At 50.6% G+C, this 20927-nt stretch overlaps 3 protein-coding genes across 4 annotated transcripts; 2 read left to right on the forward strand and 1 right to left on the reverse strand.

The window, feature by feature from the left end:
- The first annotated feature begins 6216 nt into the window (after nt 1–6216).
- Nucleotides 6217–11541, forward strand: LOC135625779 (uncharacterized). Its single transcript, XM_065130869.1, has one exon. It carries the CDS (start codon nt 6217–6219, stop codon nt 11539–11541), a length of 5325 nt encoding a protein of 1774 aa, XP_064986941.1.
- LOC135624290 (uncharacterized) lies at nt 11328–14591 on the reverse strand. 2 transcript variants are annotated; one of them, XM_065127745.1, is made up of 3 exons: nt 13824–14591; nt 12383–12969; nt 11328–12312 (listed from the first exon to the last, which is right to left on the reverse strand). In XM_065127745.1, the coding sequence occupies exons 2-3, from the start codon at nt 12965–12967 to the stop codon at nt 11935–11937; spliced, it is 963 nt and encodes a 320-aa protein (XP_064983817.1). In that variant the 5' UTR covers nt 12968–12969; nt 13824–14591; the 3' UTR covers nt 11328–11934. The 2 variants fall into 2 exon arrangements, with proteins under 2 accessions (XP_064983817.1, XP_064983816.1); XM_065127744.1 differs by having other exon boundaries at nt 13042–14591.
- A 3828-nt stretch (nt 14592–18419) lies between these two features.
- Nucleotides 18420–19316, forward strand: LOC135625217 (transcription factor bHLH147-like). Its single transcript, XM_065129665.1, has one exon. It carries the CDS (start codon nt 18583–18585, stop codon nt 19162–19164), a length of 582 nt encoding a protein of 193 aa, XP_064985737.1. The 5' UTR covers nt 18420–18582; the 3' UTR covers nt 19165–19316.
- Nucleotides 19317–20927: the final 1611 nt, after the last annotated feature.

Genomic DNA, 20927 nt, shown 5'->3' on the forward strand with positions numbered 1-20927 from the left:
GGCAAGATCTTGCGCAGGACCGCGCAGGCTGGCCATAAACCAGCACAAAAAGGTATCAGAGAACGAAGACAGTACAACGTAGAAGAGTTAAAGGGAACCAAAGAAATCTCATCTTTCTTGATACGAGGAGGAAGAGGCCGTGGGTCACTGCAAGGGTCTCGACTATGGAACTTATAGAACCAAAGGGTGCAGAAGAGAAACAAAGTTAACATCTGCTTTATATTACCCTCGCAGGAATTAAGTTACCACCCGAGCCATATATCTCAACTTCTTTATCTTAAATCTCCGTGATAGACGAAGTTGGAAAGCATCCCGGTGGTTTCCAAAGCTTCTTTTAGGTCAAACAGTGACATGCTTATGTTCCAGACACAGGCCATGCCATATACAGCGCAAATAAAGATCGTATCCCCGCTGTTTTGACGTCAAAGGAGTTAGTTCTTCCCTGTCTACATGCAGGAGCAGCTTAGAAGCGACGAGATGCGGCGCTGCAGCTGTTCACTCCAACCTCTCTTTATCCGATAGAGATGTGGGAGGCGATGGGCCAAAATGATATGCTATGAATGTAGCTTGTACTGGATGACTGTTAGAGAGGGTAGCAGCATTCCCTGCAAAGAGTTTTGGGGTGGCTGTGCTTTCATGGAGCAATTTTAAGGGGTACACATGTTCAAAGAGGAAAGCTGGCCATCAGACGTACCCTTCAAGCGACCTTCCTATTTCCATGAAGGCCTAAACCATGGAAGGACCCAAAAGAACTCCCACTTGCAGTTATAGATGACATTTGAAGTCAATTAAGTAGTATGAATTGGTAGCTTCAAGTGTCCTCGAATGGAGGATGGATGAATCGTTTGCTATCATACTTATAAGCACCTGATCAAACGTCTGCATGATTACAAACCATGAGTGGATGCTTGACTATTTCAGCTATCAATAATGAAATGAGCAGGTCCTGCAAAATTTAACTTGTCTTTGATCATACTCACCTTCACATGGTTTTGCGAGACCATGACCAATCTTTTAATAAATTACTGGAACTACAAGTATGGCCTCTCTAAAGCTTGAAATCACAGATCACATGTAGAAGCAGTATAGAACATTAACACAACAACAGTGGAAGCTCACTGGATCTTCTTCGTTTCATGGTTTAGCAAATCCTTTTTATTCCTCATCGTGTTTTTGTTGTTGCATAAATTTTTTTAGAGCATTTTACTTTAAAAAGCTCTCATTATTGGGCTTTTACCAAGTGATGCCTTTTTAATTTATTTTTAGGTGGGTGTATTATTTCTCATCGATTTGATAAAAATATCTTTTCATCTTTCATCATCTCTAATTGTTGTTGTCGCCATTGCCATCACTTTCGATCATCATCGTCTTCACCGTCGCCCCTTGCTCGTGCCTCAAATGATGTTATTATCGAACCTTCTCCCTCTTCTCTACCTCTGCTGTTCGTCTATCGTCGTCTCCTCCTTCTTCTTCTCCATCTCCACCTGTCCATTCCTATCACCTTTTTTGTCTTCTCTCCCATCCACACAAATCTCCCTCGGGCAACGAGGAGGGAGGAATGGATGAAATAATGAGTAATAAACGACGAGGGAAGGGGAGGAGATTCGATAGGTGATACCACTTGCTATCGAAACAGGAGGTGACAAAGATGATAAAAAGGGCAATGATGGTGGATGAAGGTCATTGATGGAGGATAGAGTGGTATTTCCATCAACTTGATGAAAAAAGAATGCCGGGTGTAAAAACCAATTAGGAAGCATCCCTTAGTAAAAGCTCAATAGTATTTTTTTTAACAAAATATCATATTATTTTTAATCTGGCGAGTGATCAAACTCCATTTTGCTTTCAGATATTGACTTCTTTAGTTCAATATGTTTTCTCTCGATCGAGATATTCTAGTGATTAATGGATTGTTGCATGTCGATAGATCCTGTTGGTGAATAGATGAGTCAGCACGACTTGATCCATAAATCGATATCAAGAGCCTCATATCGACTGAGTTGGATGACGAGGTGGTCGTGCCCCTCGGGAAGAGATGCTTATCGACGTTTGTCGGTCTCCGGGTCGGTTGGTAGCTCTCGCTCGTGGGTTGGATGACAACCTCTGGACTGAGATGCTTGTGACTCATGGGTGGTTGTTTATATGAAAAAATGGTCTTTGTCGGGTGATTACCGACTTTGGCCCCTCCGACGAGCAAGTCAGTTGTGGGTTTGATTATTTATTTTTGTCTCTCCCCCTAATCGGATATCGACCATGAGCTTTTATACTATTGTACGAGAGTCAATTGTACGTGGGTTTGACGTGACCGTTTATCCTCAAGGGATGGAACAACACTTATGACTGGCCACCATCTCGGAACATGCGGAACGGTGTCTGACGTTACCACCCCGAGCTCTCGGGATGGGACATATTGAATAATGTTTCAATACGAATTCTGACTTGACGAGTAGCATCGATTACGACGTGTTCGTGTCCAAAATACATATGATAATCAGGTCTCATGTGAAAGCCTCGTATAATATGCTTCATCTTACTTAACCAAAGTCCATAATTCCTTGCCAAGGCGAATGGCAGACTTGACGAGCTCAGCAGTCGGGTTCACCCGAAAGGCCCGCTACACGCGCAAACACCCGCACCCCGATATATACGCGCGTACTCGTCTTTCTCCATCCCGCACCGCCCTCGCGCCAACGCGTCCGTCCCAAGGTGCAATCCCTCCCATCAATTCTCTCTCCTCCCCTCCCCGCGATGGCGCCACCGATTCGCTGCCGCGGTTCTTATCCTTCCGCCTGTTTCTGATGCTGGTTGGAGGAAACGGAAGCGAAAAGCTTCTCCTCGCTCTTCGCCTCTGGAGACCTGTTTCCCGCTGGTTCCCCCTCTGCCGTCTCCTTCGATCTCTTTGAGATCGACCTGGAGAGCTCGGCGATCTCATTTTCATCGGCTTCATATCCCTAATAGATGGTTGCCGCCGTAAAGGATTCGGATCTGATTCTTACATATTTTCAAGAAAGCCTAACATTTGCCTCTGTCGTTCAGGGATTGAGCGATTCAATCCCTCAAAGCTGTTAGACCCGCCAAAATTCGTTGCCCTAGCTTCATCTTTCAAAGGCTCCGAGGCGGTCTCTAGCTTTCTCATGATAGCTCCTTGCAGTTCTTGGATCCCGATTCCAGTTGTGAGGTTCGTTTCTGGCGTTTCCTACCAATCTTTTTCTATTTATTTTTACTGTATTATACATTTTTTATGATCTGGATCCTCTAGTTAGTATATTGTGCCATATATCATAAAACATGGGAAGTATGATAAAAAGGTTCAATCGAGGAAATAACTATAGTAATGAGGATGATTGCCGTTCTAAGTGTTGATTTTTGAAGAATTTTGAAGTTACATATGGTTTTTACCACTATGTTAGTAAAAGGGAACTGACCATCAACGGGGAGGCATTAGTTGTTGGTTGGTGAGTACTTATATCCCTCTGGTGTGCGGACTTTCTTGGTTCAAATCTGTTTATTAAACTGAATTTATATTAACCTTTTCAAGGTTAGCTTCTTTGCTGATAGAATGGTTGTTTGAAGAAGTTATTATGGTGGTTACTGTGCAACGGAGGAAAATAAACATTTATATGTTTAACGCTTTTTCTACAATATGATTTACAATTTTGACTAATGAATTTAGACGAATTTGAGTTGTTTGCTTCGTATATGCATCTAATTTTTTCCTTCTTCATTGGATTAACCAAGCTTTGCGTAAATTACAATTTGTTTATTTTGTGCTATTTCTGAAAACCAGAATGCTTTCATGTCATTCTGGTGGCTTGATGTTTTGGTGGAGGTATGCCTAAACAAACTTGATGTCTGTACTATTTTCTTGAGGTGACATAGAGACTAGTCTTTAGTGGCAAGGTTCATCATCCTGTCTCCTATTTAAAGATGCGAAACTCATGAAGTAAATTAGTTGTCATATGGACTTTGGCGAGTACATTTATGCATCATCATCTCTTGGGTATTCTGGTAGGTGTTGGTGAACCATGCAAGTTTGAGATGTCAGTGATGCATACTTCCCTTGTTTCAAAAGTGTTTTCCTCAGGGAAGATATGAACACTGTGCATCTAAACATTTGCTCAGTAAGTGTCCCAACATGCAAAACGACTATCCTGACTTGTTCTGTTCCTGGTTTATTACTTTCAGCTGGTTTATTACTTTCAGCTGCAAGATTACACCTAACTACTGATATGCAGAAGTTAATTTTTTAGTATATCCTGATAACTCAGACAATTTCTGTCTGCTTATACACTTGATTTATGCAAGTGGAATCTGTCATAGCTGAACAGGCATTGAAGAGATGTATTGGCTGTTTATGGTTGCATCAACCGAGTTGTACAACGAGAATGTTGTTATCAGAACTTTAGTCATCAGCAGTAACGACGAACCCTAACATTATGTTTTCTTTAAAGGGAAAATCCTTTCATATATAAGATTTACTTCATCCCTGTTTGTACCTAATACTGTGCTAATAACCTTGATGTTTCTACGGCGACATCTTTTATTAAAAGGTGCTTCTCTAAACCTACAATTTTCATTCTTTTTACAAAATCAATGTCAGTTCTGGACAAAGATTTGTGTTCAGTCTAGTACTATTCTGCTTTTGATTGCTTTGCTATCTCTCAAAATAGAATTTTCCATTCTATTTAATATTGTATTGATCCTGATTCTTCTGTGAGAGGAACGCATTGCAAAAGTGAGAGTTACTAATCAAAATCATTATTTTAATCTTTATCACTTTGGCATGTGATGAGTGCAATAATGGCGAAACGACGTGAATGACGTCAGCCACCCTGTACCGTGACTTCACTCCACGGTCAACGAAACCCTGGGACGTCGTCCCAGGCGCATTAACGCCCGGACTGGATCCCGTCCGTCACCACAACACCCTCACCCCTCGTCCAACGAGCCCAGCTCTGCGCCTTCCAGGGCTCGGTCAAGGGTAAGGAACACGCCAATCGAGATACGCCATACCCTGCAGCAGCCCGGTCTCCCACACAGCCCCAATGGGCGTGTCAGACGCAGCGCGAGGTACTTACCCAGGCCCATCTATAAATACTAGAGGGTTCCAGACGAGGAGGGGGAGGAGACACTCGCACACCACACTTGTATGGAGGCATTCCGTCCTCCAAAACCCCCTCCACATCTCGCCCTCTAACTTGATCGTCGGAGGGGTCGGGCCGAGCTTCCGACCCGACCTGTGTGCAGGAGCGAAGACGAGGTAGCCTCTTCCCGGCGCTGCTGCGGAGCTGCCGACCCGATCTACCGCCCGCAGCCACCATCCCGACCGGGAGACTCCGGGGGAGTTGCGCCCGAGATCCTCGACATTTCGAGCCCCAGAACCGAGCCGCGTCGGCCCCGAGGCCACGGCTTAAAAAGTTACTTACCGTAACATTTTGGCGCTAGAAAGAATCCTTTTGCCGGAGAACTGGGTCCCGTTGTCCGTGACGATGGTCCTGGGGAGGCCGAACCGGGTCACGATGTTTTTCCATATGAACTTCTCGATCTGCTGCTCGGTGATCGCCGCCAACGGTTCGGCTTCCGGCCATCGGGTGAAGTAGTCTATTGCGACCACGATGTATCTTCTCTGCCCTGAGGCTGGTGGGAAGGGGCCGAGGAGATCCAGCCCCCATTGCGCGAATGGCCACGCGCATGTGATGGGGGAGAGCGGGACCGCCGGAAGTTGGGGGGTCCGGGCGTGCTTTTGGCACGGGCCGCACTTCCGTACGTAGGCCATCGCGTCCTGGACCATGGTGGGCCAGTAATAGCCTTGGCGGAGAATCTTGCAGGCCAGGGTCCGGCCGGCGATGTGCTCTCCACAAATCCCTTCGTGGACCTCAGCCAGGACAACCGCCGCCTCTTCTGGCTCGAGGCACCGTAGAAGAGGGTGGGAGAAAGACCGCTTGTACAGCCGACCGTTGGCTTCGGAGTACCATGCATGTTTCCGGCGAATACGTCGGGCTGCGGCTTCGTCGGTGGGGAGGGTCCCGTCGCGTTTGTAGCGCAGCATGTCCCCTAACCAGGTGGCTTGGGAGCCGGCCGCCGAAACACACGCGACCGGGATAGAGGGGGAGGGGAGCTCCTCGATCCCGTGGGTGGCGCCCGGGGGTCGCTTCGAGGCTAGCTTGGCCAACTCATCGGCACGGTCGTTTTGGCGCTAGAAGGAGGGCCCCCAGCATGTCGAGCGGTCATCACGACGAGCGTGCCAGACTCGCGATCGGGGGACCATTCCCGACTGAGGCTACGGGAGAACTCCCCCCTCTCCGAGGACCTCGGGAAGAGCGTCCCGCTACGGCTTCGGAGCGCTACTGGCGGATCTTCAACGATCCGGGCTTATCGCCCCCCGACGGAACCACCGGCAATCCGCCGCCCGTATCGGCGGAAGCCTTCCACGGCCTCACTCACCAGGTCCAGCTACTCACCGACATGGTACAAACCATTGTCCCCCTTGTCTCTCGTCCATCTCGGCCCCCGGGCCCCCTGCCGTTGTATCAACAGGGGGTCCCTACTCAAGCTCCAACCCAGCTTCGAGAGCCCCCCACCTCACCACGGGTGCCGCTATCTCAAACCCGCGAGCAGGCGGCGGTCTGCCCGGAAGGCCACTCGGAACCAGAGGCTCTATCCTCGAACTCTGCAGTTTCCCTCCGCGCTCAGCTGCGTCTCGTCAACGAACGGCTTGATAATGTGCAAAGGGAAATCCGTGCCGGACCACCAGGAGAGCCCACGGAAGGCCCACATCAGGGGTCGTCGTTCGTGCCGAAGATACTGGAGCACGCCATTCCCCCAGGCTTCCGACTCCCCCCCCTGGACACTTATGACGGCTCCGCGGACCCGGCCGACCACACAGCGGCCTACCGCGCACAGATGTCGTTGTACGGGACCTCTGACGCCCTGATGAGCAGGGCATTCCCCACCACGTTGAGAGGGCCGGCCCTCGCGTGGTACGGAGGCTTGAAGACTGCGACGATCGCCTCATTCGATCAGCTCGCCAAGAACTTCGAGCTCCACTTCATAGCTTGCGCTCGCCCAAAGCCTTCCATGGCGTTCCTCCTCGGGCTTACCCAGAAGGAGGATGAGCCCCTCTCCCTTTATGTAAATCGCTTTGCTACAAGGATCCGGGAACTCCCGGACGCTCACCCTTCACTATCAATGCAGGCGTTCGTAACAGGCCTGCGTCCCTCCCGGCTCTTCTGGTCTCTCGTGGAGCGACCTCCTACCTCGGTCCCCGAGATGCTCCAGCGCGCGAACCAGTTCGTGGAAGTCGAGGCCTGGACGGGGGGGAAACGGCAGGAGCACAAGAGGGAAAGACCAGAGCCGGCTCAGGGACCTCCCCCTCCCAGACGCAAGCTCCACCAACCCGATCCTCCCCTGCTAGGACCCCTCAGGGGTACATCCCGCACAGAAGTCTTTCTCCAGATCAGGGAAAGGGGACTGCTCAAAACCCCTTACCCGATGAACAACCCGCGAGAACTGGCCGACCGGTCCAAGTACTGTCGCTTCCACCGCCAAAACGGGCATGACACGGAGGAATGCCGCGAGCTCTCGCGGCAAATCTACGAACTCCGCCGGGAAGGACGCCTCGACCCCTCCGACGATCAGACAGGCAACATCCCCCCCACCCGCCCAGACGGCCCGGCCGAGCGCCTAATCAGCGTCATCATTGGCGGACCAGCGTCCGGAGGGGATAGCATGTCTGGAAGAAAGGCCTACGCCCGCTCGGCCTGGGACGAGGGTCCCCATGGAACTCCCGACCCCCAGGTCACATTTCCCCCCGAAGTCGCCGGACGACTGGAGCATGACGACGCGCTGGTAATAACCGCCAGAATCGCCAATGCCCAGGTAAGAAGGATTATGATTGACACAGGAAGCTCGGCGGATATACTGTTCCACGACGCCTTCCAGAAGCTGGGACTTACGAAGCAAGCCCTGAAACCCGTCCGCTCGGACCTCACCGGATTCACCGGCAACTCGGTTTCGCCTTTGGGATCAGTCACATTACCTCTGACGCTGGGGACACCGCCCAAGACTAAAACGGTGATGTCGACCTTTCTGATAGTAGACCTTCCTACAGCGTACAATGCCATCCTCGGCCGACCTTCCCTCAACAAAAGCAGGGCCCTGGTTTCCACTTACCATCAGACAGTGAAATTCCCGACTCACGCGGGAACTGGGGAGGCTTGGGGAAGCCCTCGGGAATCCAGGCGATGCTACCTGACAGCGGTCTCCCTACACAACAGGGCAAAAACCGAAGCACCCCTGGACGATCCCAGAAAAATGAAGCGGCCAAATCCACATCTCGAGCCGTCGGCCCCGACCTACGACGTGTCACTCAAAAAAGGACGCCCGGACCGAACCATTAAGGTCGGGGCTGACCTACCCCAGGACGAGCGGGAACAACTCGTCGGCCTCTTGCAGGAGAACGCCGACGTCTTCGCTTGGTCGCCATCTGACGCAGCAGGCGTGGACCCGAAGGCAGCCCAACATCACCTCAACATATCGCCTGATGCCCGCCCGGTGAAACAAAGGCCGCGACCCCAGGCCCCGGACAGGCAGCAAGCTGTCCGCCAGGAGGTAGAACGGCTCTTAGCGGCCGACTTTATAGAAGAGGTCAAATACCCACAGTGGCTATCCAATGTAGTTCTGGTAAAAAAGCATAATGGGAGCTGGCGAATGTGTGTTGACTACACCAGTCTTAACCAGGCGTGCCCAAAGGACTGCTACCCCCTTCCAAGAATCGATCAGCTCGTGGATGGAATCGCAGGGCACGCCCGACTCTCATTCATGGACGCCTTCTCCGGATATAATCAGATCCGAATGGCGCCTGAGGACCAGAGACACACAGCCTTCATCACCAACCTCGGGGCATACTTTTACAAAGTAATGCCGTTCGGACTAAAGAACGCAGGCGCAACTTATCAGAGAACCATCAACAAGATATTCGCCCAGCAGATAGGGCGAAACCTGGAGGTCTATGTGGACGACATGATTGTAAAAAGCCGGGTCTCGGGAGATCACCTAACGGACCTATCAGAAACATTTGCCACACTTCGAAACTGCGGCCTTCGGCTCAACCCCGCAAAATGTGCCTTCGGCGTCAGTACAGGAAAGTTCCTCGGATTCATTATACATGAAAGAGGGATCGACGTCAACCCGGAAAAGGTCCAAGCGATCCTCGACATGCAGGCCCCTCAGACGGTCAAAGACCTACAGCGGCTGAACGGACGGCTGGCCGCCCTATCCCGATTCCTGTCCCGTTCGGGCGATCGCTGCCTAGCCTTCTTCCGCGCAATAAGAGATCCGAAGAATTTCCAATGGACGCCCCAGTGTGAGGAGGCTTTCCGACAGGTCCAGCAGCATTTAGCCAACCTTCCCCGCCTTGCTTCAGTCACTACTGGGGAAGAGCTCTGCGTTTACCTAGCTGCCTCACAGCACGCAGTCAGCTCGGTACTCGTCAAAGAAGCTGGCGAACAGCTCCCCGTCTACTACACTAGTCATGTCCTGACCGGGCCCGAGGAGCGATATCCTCCAATCGAGAAGCTCGCCCTCGCGCTCGTGCTGGCAGCCCGAAAGTTACGCCCCTACTTCCAAGCTCATCCGATCAAGGTAATCACCGACCAACCTCTCAGTCAAGTACTATCAAAATTCGACGTCGCAGGTCGACTCCTCAAGTGGTCGGTCGAACTCGGAGAGTTCGACATCCACTACACGCCCAGGACCGCCATCAAAGCACAAGCACTGGCCGACTTCATCTCCGAGCTCACCCATCCCGAGGAGCGGCCGAGTGAACTAGGCGGAACATGGATCCTACAGGTGGACGGCTCGTCCGCTTCAACCGGCGCAGGCGCAGGACTGGTGCTGTCGGCCCCCGACGGGCAGACGTTCGAGCGTTCCCTCCGCTTCGGGTTCCATGCCACCAACAATGAAGCCGAGTACGAAGCACTCCTGGCGGGGCTCAGACTATCCCGCGAAATGCAGGTCGACGCCATCAAAGTCCTCACCGATTCGCAGCTGGTGACCGAGCAACTTAACGGCGGATACGTGGCCAGAGAACCCGCCATGGCAAAATACGTAGCGGAGGTAAAAAACTTAGCCTCCTGTTTCGCACACTTCACGATATCCAGGGTGCCAAGACTACAAAACGACCGTGCCGATGAGTTGGCCAAGCTAGCCTCGAAGCGACCCCCGGGCGCCACCCACGGGATCGAGGAGCTCCCCTCCCCCTCTATCCCGGTCGCGTGTGTTTCGGCGGCCGGCTCCCAAGCCACCTGGTTAGGGGACATGCTGCGCTACAAACGCGATGGGACCCTCCCCACCGACGAAGCCGCAGCCCGACGTATTCGCCGGAAACATGCATGGTACTCCGAAGCCAACGGCCGGCTGTACAAGCGGTCTTTCTCCCACCCTCTTCTACGGTGCCTCGAGCCAGAAGAGGCGGCGGTTGTCCTGGCTGAGGTCCACGAAGGGATTTGTGGAGAGCACATCGCCGGCCGGACCCTGGCCTGCAAGATTCTCCGCCAAGGCTATTACTGGCCCACCATGGTCCAGGACGCGATGGCCTACGTACGGAAGTGCGGCCCGTGCCAAAAGCACGCCCGGGCCCCCCAACTTCCGGCGGTCCCGCTCTCCCCCATCACATGCGCGTGGCCATTCGCGCAATGGGGGCTGGATCTCCTCGGCCCCTTCCCACCAGCCTCAGGGCAGAGAAGATACATCGTGGTCGCAATAGACTACTTCACCCGATGGCCGGAAGCCGAACCGTTGGCGGCGATCACCGAGCAGCAGATCGAGAAGTTCATATGGAAAAACATCGTGACCCGGTTCGGCCTCCCCAGGACCATCGTCACGGACAACGGGACCCAGTTCTCCGGCAAAAGGATTCAGGAATTCTGCGCTAGCTATGGAATCCGGTTAAAACACAGCTCGGTAGCCCACCCCCAGACGAACGGACTAGCCGAGGTAACAAACCGATCTATCCTGGATGGGCTCAAAAGAAGGGTATCAGCTTCCCGAACGGCCTGGGTCGAGGAGTTACCCAGCATCTTGTGGTCCTTGCGGACCACCCCCAAAACAGCCACCGGGGAGTCACCCTACAGCCTCTCGTATGGGACCGAGGCCGTCCTTCCCCCCGAGGTAGTATTCCCCACCCCTCGAGTAGAAGAGTATCAAGAGACCACATCGGACCAGGGGCTGCGCGCCGGCCTGGACCTGATCGAAGAGCGGCGCGCCGGCGCACACCGGAGGGAGCTTTCTTACAAAAGAGCAGTTGCCCGGGTGTACAACCGCAGGGTACGACCTCGGCCCATTAAAATGAACGACTTAGTCCTGCGAAGGGCCGAAGTTAGCAACCCGACCAGGGCCGGGGGCAAGCTGGCCCCCAACTGGGAGGGACCTTATCGGATCATCGAGGTAGTCCAACCGGGCACATACAAGCTCGCGACAATGGACGGGTCCCGCTTGCCGAGAACATGGAACGTCCGGAACCTCAAAAGATTTTTTGTTTAGAACAAGGCAAGATCGCGCCGCCAAGCAAAAGGCCTCTCTGGGCGGACAGTACACGAATGATAGAAAGCTTCCTTTATTTCAAAAATGGAGAAATACAAGGATCGGCGCCCAGAAGAAGCACAAAGGCTCGGCGCACATAAAGTCCACAGGGCGGAAGACCGTCCTCATGGCCGGGGGACCTCCAAACGGTCGTCGAAGGGAACCTCCTCGGGCATGTCCACACCTCGGTCTTCGGGGTGAGAATTGAAGGGGTCCTCGTCCACCGCGAGACCAGGATGACGAGCACAGAAGCGCGAAGTAGCGATTCGATACCCGTATTCAAAAGATACCCGCCCTGTCCGCGTCAGCCCAAGTTCGAACCCTTCCGACTTCTTGTACGCCTCGATGAGTGCCTTATCCTTCAGAGGTCGAAGCAGGGTTTCCTCCGCCAATGCCTCCGAAGCCTTTTTTATCTCGGCTAAGGGCACTCGCCTCGGCCTTCACCAGACGGAGCTCGGTCCGTTCTATCCGTATCAGTTTTTGAAGCTCCCCGTTGGCCTCCTTCATGGCGTCGTTTGCTTCTTGGGAAGCCTCAAGCTCCGATCGGAGACGGACGACTTCCGCCTCAAAACCCGAGGCACGCTCCTCAGCAGCCGCCACGACCTCCGGCCCGTTTTTTGCCTGAATCTCCGCCATCTGGTGGCTGAGCTCAGCGTTACGACAAATGAGGTCCCCGACGGTTCGGCCGGCGTCCCGCACCCTGTCCATCAGGGCCGTCGCATAATGAAGACCCTGCAAAAGGAGAAGAGTGTCAAGAAAGTCGACACCGAGCAGCCAAACATCAAAAGAAAGATATACTTACCCAGACCAGCGACTGAGCAGACTTGTTAAGGAGCGTTTCCGAGGTCAGGGTGTACAAATCCCGAGCCAGGTCGGGGTGGAGCGCCCCTCGGAGGAACGCCGCAGAGGGATCCCCTCCGGCCCACACCCTATCCCCCCGGAAGACACCCTCCCAGTGGGCGACCAGGGGCTCGCGGGGTTCGCCACGCGGGATCTCGCCGACCAGCCGTGCCAGGAACGGCTCCCCATCCCCAGCCGGGAGCCGGCACAAGCCAAGCACGGAGACAGGGTGGGGCCCCTTCCCCGCCACGCGCCGATCAGGTCCCCCCCCGCCCTGACGGGAGCTCATTCCCGGCCCTTTGGACGCACACACCTTCGCCTTCTTTGAAGGGCGCCCGTCCCCGACCTCCAAGGTGGCACCCTCCGTACCGGGCTGCGGTTCGGTCACCGCCGCCAAGGGAGGGGGCGACGGCTCGGTTGCCAGAGCAGGCTGTGGAGGTTGTGATTCGGTCGCCGGAGCGGGGGGAGGAGGCCGCAAGGCGGTATCTGGAGTCGGGGAAGGGGGCTGCGACGCCGGATTCTCCAGGAGTGACCAAAGGTTCACCATCTCTACAGGAAATGAAAAACATTAGCGTCCGAAACCAGCCACCAGAAGACCCGACACAACTATCACTCACATACCCTGAGGCACCGGGCTAAGGCCCGCCGCGACCAACCACTGCTCAGTCATGGTCCGGATGGCCTGCGACTTAGGGAGAACCTATCTGAGCCTTTCCCGAGCTCGGCGATCCACTTCGCCCAAACAAGGGGGGGTGTTGTCAATCACCCTCGCAAACCACCGAACTCCGAAGCCCCAGTCCTGTGTACGGCTGACATAAAAAAACCTCCCCTTCCATCCCTTGTTATTGGAAGGGGCACCCCCAACGCGAAATCCAGTTCGAGCCGTTAAGAAGTAACCCCCCGAGCCTTTGCAAAAGCGGTAGCAAGAAAGAAAGAGGCTGAGGGTGGGGGTGATACGGGCATAATGGCACTCCCCCAGGAATACCACTAGGTAACGCCAGGAGTTCGGCGTTACCTGAGACGGAGAAACCCGCCAGAAGGACAAACAAGATACAATGAAGGGATGAAGGGGGAAACGCAAGCCCGCCTCCAGAGCATCAAGGGACAAAGCAAAACCCTTCGGGATCGGGTCATACGCCCGCTGCCCCGGCTCTGGTATACCGAGGGTGTGATCTCCCGGGATGCAATAGCGTTCGCGGAGTCCCTCCAGCAAAGGTTCATTCACAGTTGAGTCAATATCGTGCGGCCACATCAAAGCCTCAAGCGACCGCGCCGCCTCCTCGTCAGGGGACTCGTCAAGGGTGGAAGGAGGACCGCCCCCTCCAGCCCCAAGCACGGGAGAAGAAGAGGGAGAGGAAGACGGAGAGGAAAGCAAAGAAGGAGAGGACGGCATCTCGACTGACCTCGAGAAGAAGATAAAAACCGGGAAGAAGCCGGGGACAAGCTCTGGGACACGATGGCGGGGCTCGAAGGAGGAAGCACGGCAGCAAGGGGCTGGAGGACAGGACAGGTGCCCAAACGATTAAAAGAGACACCCCCCCCCGGAGTCAATGCCTCATCGCTTCCCGAGGATGGGCGGCAGCGCACTGGCGCAAAGGCGCGGCCGTTACGTCACATCAAAGAGCGCCCGAAGGCGCCCCGAATTAAAGAAAGGCCCTGACGTGGCGAACCCGGACGACACGGTGCCGCCCAAGGACCTCCTCGACCTCAGCACCGGGAAACGTGCAAAGAAAGTAACCCCCGTCAACAAGGCAACGATCGACACGACAGCATTTAAGAGCCGCCACGGCCGCCCCTCGGCCGCTCCTTGGCTTTTCGACTTTTCGGCTTTACGCCACCCAAGACATGCTCGGCCGCTCCTCGGCCCCTCGGCTTTACGCCACCCAAGACATGCTCGGCCGCTCCTCGGCCCTTCGGCTTTACGCCACCCAAGACATGCTCGGCCGCCCCTCGGCCGCTCGGCTTTACGCCACCCAAGACACGCTCGGCCGCTCCTCGGCCCTTCGGCTTTACGCCACCCAAGACATGCTCGGCCGCCCCTCGGCCGCTCGGCTTTACGCCACCCAAGACACGCTCGGCCGCTCCTCGGCTTTTCGACTTTTCGGCTTTACGCCACCAAAGACATGCTCGGCCGCTCCTCGGCCCTTCGGCTTTACGCCACCCAAGACATGCTCGGCCGCTCCTCGGCCCCTCGGCTTTACGCCACCCAAGACATGCTCGGCCGCTCCTCGGCCCTTCGGCTTTACGCCACCCAAGACATGCTCGGCCGCCCCTCGGTCGCTCGGCTTTACGCCACCCAAGACACGCTCGGCCGCTCCTCGGCCCTTCGGCTTTACGCCACCCAAGACATGCTCAGCCGCCCCTCGGCCGCTCGGCTTTACGCCACCCAAGACACGTTCGGCCGCTCCTCGGCCCCTCGGCTTTACGCCACCCAAGACACGCTCGGCCGCTCCTCGGCCCTTCGGCTTTACGCCACCCAAGACATGCTCGGCCGCTCCTCGGCCCCTCGGCTTTACGCCACCCAAGACATGCTTGGCCGCTCCTCGGCCCCTCGGCTTTACGCCACCCAAGACACGCTCGACCGCTCCTCGGCCCTTCGGCTTTACGCCACCCAAGACATGCTCGGCCGCCCCTCGGCCCTTCGGCTTTCCACCTCCCGACACATACTAGGGCCCTTTCCGGTCCCTCGGCCTTGGGCCGCACGGGAGTCCATTCCTCTGCCGCACCCCCAGGTTCTACGACTCCGCCCCCGACTGACTCGAAGAACGAAAGCCATGCCTCGGACTCTCGCTACGACTGCCGACGCATAGCTTCTTTCCGGGGGGGAATATGATGAGTGCAATAATGGCGAAACGACGTGAATGACGTCAGCCACCCTGTACCGTGACTTCACTCCACGGTCAACGAAACCCTGGGACGCCGTCCCAGGCGCATTAACGCCCGGACTGGATCCCGTCCGTCACCACAACACCCTCACCCCTCGTCCAACGAGCCCAGCTCTGCGCCTTCCAGGGCTCGGTCAAGGGTAAGGAACACGCCAATCGAGATACGCCATACCCTGCAGCAGCCCGGTCTCCCACACAGCCCCAATGGGCGTGTCAGACGCAGCGCGAGGTACTTACCCAGGCCCATCTATAAATACTAGAGGGTTCCAGACGAGGAGGGGGAGGAGACACTCGCACACCACACTTGTATGGAGGCATTCCGTCCTCCAAAACCCCCTCCACATCTCGCCCTCTAACTTGATCGTCGGAGGGGTCGGGCCGAGCTTCCGACCCGACCTGTGTGCAGGAGCGAAGACGAGGTAGCCTCTTCCCGGCGCTGCTGCGGAGCTGCCGACCCGATCTACCGCCCGCAGCCACCATCCCGACCGGGAGACTCCGGGGGAGTTGCGCTCGAGATCCTCGACATTCCGAGCCCCAGAACCGAGCCGCGTCGGCCCCGAGGCCACGGCTTAAAAAGTTACTTACCGTAACAGCATGCATGGCAATTGAATCAAGATACCAAAATTGGCACAGTTCCAGAAGAAAAAAAATTGCTGTGCATTGGCAGGCAAACAAGGAGGTACCGGCATTCCTGTTTTGTCCATTTTAGTCGTGAATACAAGCAATGTCTTTGAACTGATGAGTTATCTTTTGTCAAACAGGTTGCCATTATTTGTAATCATCAGGTCAGTGTGTCCGAGTCACATGAAAACCCGTTGTCTAAGATGGATGAGAAGATGAATGATTTGAAGGTTCTATTTTCTGACCTTTAAATCATCTACTTAATTACATGGTGCAGATGTTGCTAATAGGCTCAGAATCGGTTGAAAATAGAGTTGGGTAGAGCAAAGAAAGTAAAGCTTCTGCTTAAAGACAGGGAAGGGAGGACAAAGAGGAACCTTTCTCCTAAAGTGTAATGGCTTAAATATATTATCCCTCGAAATTTCCATCACATTTTAGCTCTCTCATAATAATCAACTTGCAGGCTAGAAAGAAAATTTGCTCCTCGTCGATGCAAAGATAGAGAAACTGAGTTGAATATTAGGATAGGTTTTGAAGACAGTCGCCCTCGGAGCATCAAAGATTAAGTACCTTGATCCTAGAGTCACTGGGATGGTACAAACGTCATGAAGTTCATTAAAAAGGTATCAGTGATTAAAAGCATGTTCTTCGCGGTTGATATAATGCCTTTGCAGATATCTAACCAGCTACTGCCTGCAGAATTTGCATGGGCGATGGATGTCGATCCCAGCTCCAGACTCTCAAGCATCAGTCAGTCAATTAATCTCGTAAGACGAGAGGTAATCACTATTATCATTTCTACCATCTTCTTGAAATTAATCTGGCAGCAACGAATTAGAATACTCTAGTCCGGGAGAAGGGGCATGGGGCGTTTGCATGTAGAAACCAATAATAACAATTAGGCAACTAAAACAATTAAATTTATATTTTTTTTGGGTAAAATAACAGGTAATCACACTACCAACCAACTTATCATCCTTGTGGATATCAAATAAGTGTCTTTATTGGTTTATAAATAAAAAAATAAAAAAAATTGATTTTTTAATCAGTTGTCGTGTTTTTAAATAAGATTATAGTGTTTCTCTAATTTATACAAAAATATTATAGTGAAAAACAATGACTCAAAATAAAATATAAATGGTGTCAAATGGGTAGGTGTTCTTATTGATTTGAGAACAATAATATGTAAAAAATTATAACTAGGTTGATTCATGTTATAGATCGATCCAATGTAAATCATGAGGCCTATTTTGAGATGTTTTGTTAGGGTGTTTTTGAAACTAAAAGAAAAGTGACGCTCATGAAGAAATTTTTTGAAAAAGGAGCGTTTCCTAGAAAGAAAAAAAAATCTAAAATGGAAGGTTGGAATTCGCTCTAAAATTATCTTAGATTTCTTGTTGCCTCATCTCCTCACCTTTGTTAGATATGTAATATAATATTTTATATGACGTCGACCATCATCAACAACATGATTCGACTAACCAGGAGCAGAATAATCTTTTTTTTTTTTTTTTTTTGTCCGGATCGAATGGTAGAGGAATCCCGGTGGGGACCTCTGGGTTCCCATGGAAGCCTACGGAAAAATCCACGTCCGGAAAATTGGACGAAAGCAAGTCATAATCTGCCGGTGGGCACTTCCACTTCGATTCTGATTGATGGGTCGACGGCTGATGCAGCAAGTGCCGGTGTTGGCGGATGAAATGGTTGCGTCCCGAGAGACTAAACCCATTATTTCCCCCAATTCACCACCAACAGCCATCACCACTTTTAAGAATCATGGCCTCCTGCGCTGCGCTACTGGCGGAATCGACGTCCGCTTGTCACCTAATCGGGTCCCACCTCACTTCCAATCACCTTCTCCAACTGCAACGCAACCACAACTAAAGGCTAAACAATGGAGTCAATTATCTCTTGATATAAAAACTAGTGTTAGCCTTAAAAAAGAAAAGAGAGAAAAAGTTGGGCTCTACCAATCACGATCCACCCCACGAAAATTTGTTGATCCATCAGCTTCCAATCCTATGTTTATTTACCGCTCTCAGAATCCGAAAATAAATGTGATAATAATTTACAAGAAAATACATATATGATTCGGACAATTGTCTCTTCTTTAGCACCCTTGTTAATGGGTAGAGTAGAGACAGACGTAACGAAGTTCGAAGGTAGAGAGGTGGTGACCTATAGTGGGATGACAACGGGGGATGACTATCCAAAATTATTGGTGGAGGAGAATAATATTTTTATCAAATCAATAAAAAAAAAAGGAGACTCCCTTAACTAAAAACTAATTAAGGGACTTTATTTGGTAAAAACTCAAGGGTTTTGTCCGGTAAAACATTTGTTTTTATATGAATAATGAATAATTTATTCTCTGACGAAATCCTTTTGTACTTGTTACATTAAATATGAAGGGCCTTAATGATAAGAACAATGTCTTTAATGTCCATTCACATGTGCAACCACGGTATGCTACCCAATTATCGGAGACCACTCTCCGCTCTAAAAATAATATATAGAGTTGCATTAAAAAAAAAAAAAGGTTTATGACCAATACCAACAGTATCACCATCCATCATCAAAGCCTCGCTTTGTCTCCTCAAATCAACACGTAATTTCCTCCCTCTTTCCTTCCCACTTTATCTCCTCCACTAACACGATGATCGCCTCTTCTGCTTCTTCCCCTTCCTCTTCCTCCTCTGGATCTCGGAAGAAGAAGATGAAGCCCGGCCTGACAGCCCAAGCGGAGACCAAGTGGCGGACCGCCGCACAGGAGCAGGTCTATGGCCGCCGTCTCCTCGAGGCCCTCCGCTCCAACGGCGGTGCCCCCGCGGGGCCGCGCGCCGTCAAGGAGGCGGCCGACTCCGCCCTCGCGCTCACCGCCCGGGGACAGTCCCGCTGGAGCCGGGCCATCCTCCTCGGCCGCTGCTGTCCCCGCCGCAAGCTCCTTCTCAAGGCGGGCGGCAGGATCCGCCGCGGGCGCAGGCAGCCGCGCCCGTCGGCGCCGGTGCCGCAGCAACAGGTGTCGGCCGAGCTGAGGGGGAAGAAAGTGAGGGACCGGCTATGGGTGCTGGGCCGGCTGGTGCCCGGGTGCCGGAAGCTGTCGGCGTCGGGCCTCCTGGAGGAGGCGGGCGACTACGTGGCGGCGCTGGAGATGCAAGTGAAGACGATGAGGGCGCTAACGGAGGCGCTCTCGGCGGCGTCACTGTCCGCGGGGCCCACTGGCGAGCCCGGTACCTGAATGGTGGTTCGACGGGCTCCACCTACTCCCTATGTATTAGCCAAGCCGGATGGAACCAATAATTGATGTATATGATTGATGGAGTATGTATGCAAAGATTTACTAATGTTGGTGGCTATTTTGTGTATAATTGTAATATCCTGACACCTGTATATGCTGCTGCACACAAGAATGCTGATGATGAGAATTTGATGTCTCGTTGGATCCTAAATAATCGAGATTTATAGTTTTATTATTTTTATCTAATCCATATATTGATCTTAAATAATTAAGATTTATAGCTTTATTTTTATTTTTAATCCATGTAATCGATCTCTCATCGATCCCAAATAATTGATATTTATAATTTTATTATTGTTAATATTATATTGTTATTTTCATCTTATTATAGTGTTTGAGTTTCCCAGATAACATACCAATAGAAATATAAATTATATATATATATATATATATATATTAATTTATGATATTTATATTTTATAAATATGATAAATGATATATTTATATTTATTTTTTAAAAATTAAAAAAACATATTTTTTTAAAAATATTATTTTTAGTGTTTTACTTTTAAGTATTGATGTATCAATATTTACTTTAAACATATATTGCAACGACTGAAATGTGTTAGTGGATTCGAGTATGAGGTTAAGTTATGATAATAAATATATCTATAATGATTAAAAAATAATTATTAAATTTTAATCGATTTTAAGTGAATCTCAAGATTTAAATGAGTTTGAACATAATTAAAGTAAGAAAACTTAAGTTTTAAGCATAATAGATGTGGAAGATAATAAGTATGAATGGAGTAATAAAAAAATAAAATTAAGATACAAATAAATAAGAAGTGTTATATTAAAAATATTGAGATACATAAATGAGATTGAAGGATAAATTTAAATAAAAAATATTATATTTATCAAATCAAAATAGACTTTATTACAATCTTATAATCATATTAGTAAAAAATTAAAATAAGGTCGAATGAGATTGAGCCATAAACAAGGTAATATCTTATGTACCTTTATCTTATTTTGGCTTCATCCTCTTTACCAACTTAATAACTCACGATCATTTTGCTCCTTCAGTCATTCTTTCATCTTTTCTCATTGAGGTTACCAAACCCAGTTAGGTTGAGGTAAGAAAAACTCAATTCATTTTTTGCTATACTTAATATTTCGAATTTACAAGTTATAGATAGATCCTTTTAGTTGCTTTTGAGTAATCTAAACTTTGAATTAATATTTAATTTTTGGATATGTTTTGTATAAATCTTTTATGGTTTTAAGACCTCTATGATTTTAATTTGAGATTGATGTATAGAGTTATGAGTATCGATATGAGATTCCCATAGTCTCTTATTTTCTGAGAAGGGGTTATATTCAAGATGAATTGAGTCTTTTAGAGGTATGATTAGATGTTGTTCTTTTATTATATTTTAAAAAATTCTTTTAAGGTTTTATGAGATTTGGAATTAGGTGAATATTGTCTTTGTGCACTAAGATATGAGGTTTATAAGTTCAGATAGTCCCAACCTAATTTCAGCATAATATAATAAGTGTTGGTAGCTGAATTAAGATGATAGTTTAGTCTCCAAATGATTATGAGTTAAAATTTATTATGTATTTCATTCAATATATGTCTTAGTTTCATACAAAATTTTATGATAATTTAAGATCGTTTGATCAAATAAACTAGTGAAGTGAAAATTCACTATTTTCACTTGATAGTTTGAGTGATACTAGTTCATTTGATTATAGAG

The sequence above is a fragment of the Musa acuminata genome, chromosome BXJ2-10, assembly GCF_036884655.1.
Source record: "Musa acuminata AAA Group cultivar baxijiao chromosome BXJ2-10, Cavendish_Baxijiao_AAA, whole genome shotgun sequence".
Classification (NCBI taxonomy): Eukaryota; Viridiplantae; Streptophyta; class Magnoliopsida; order Zingiberales; family Musaceae; genus Musa; species Musa acuminata.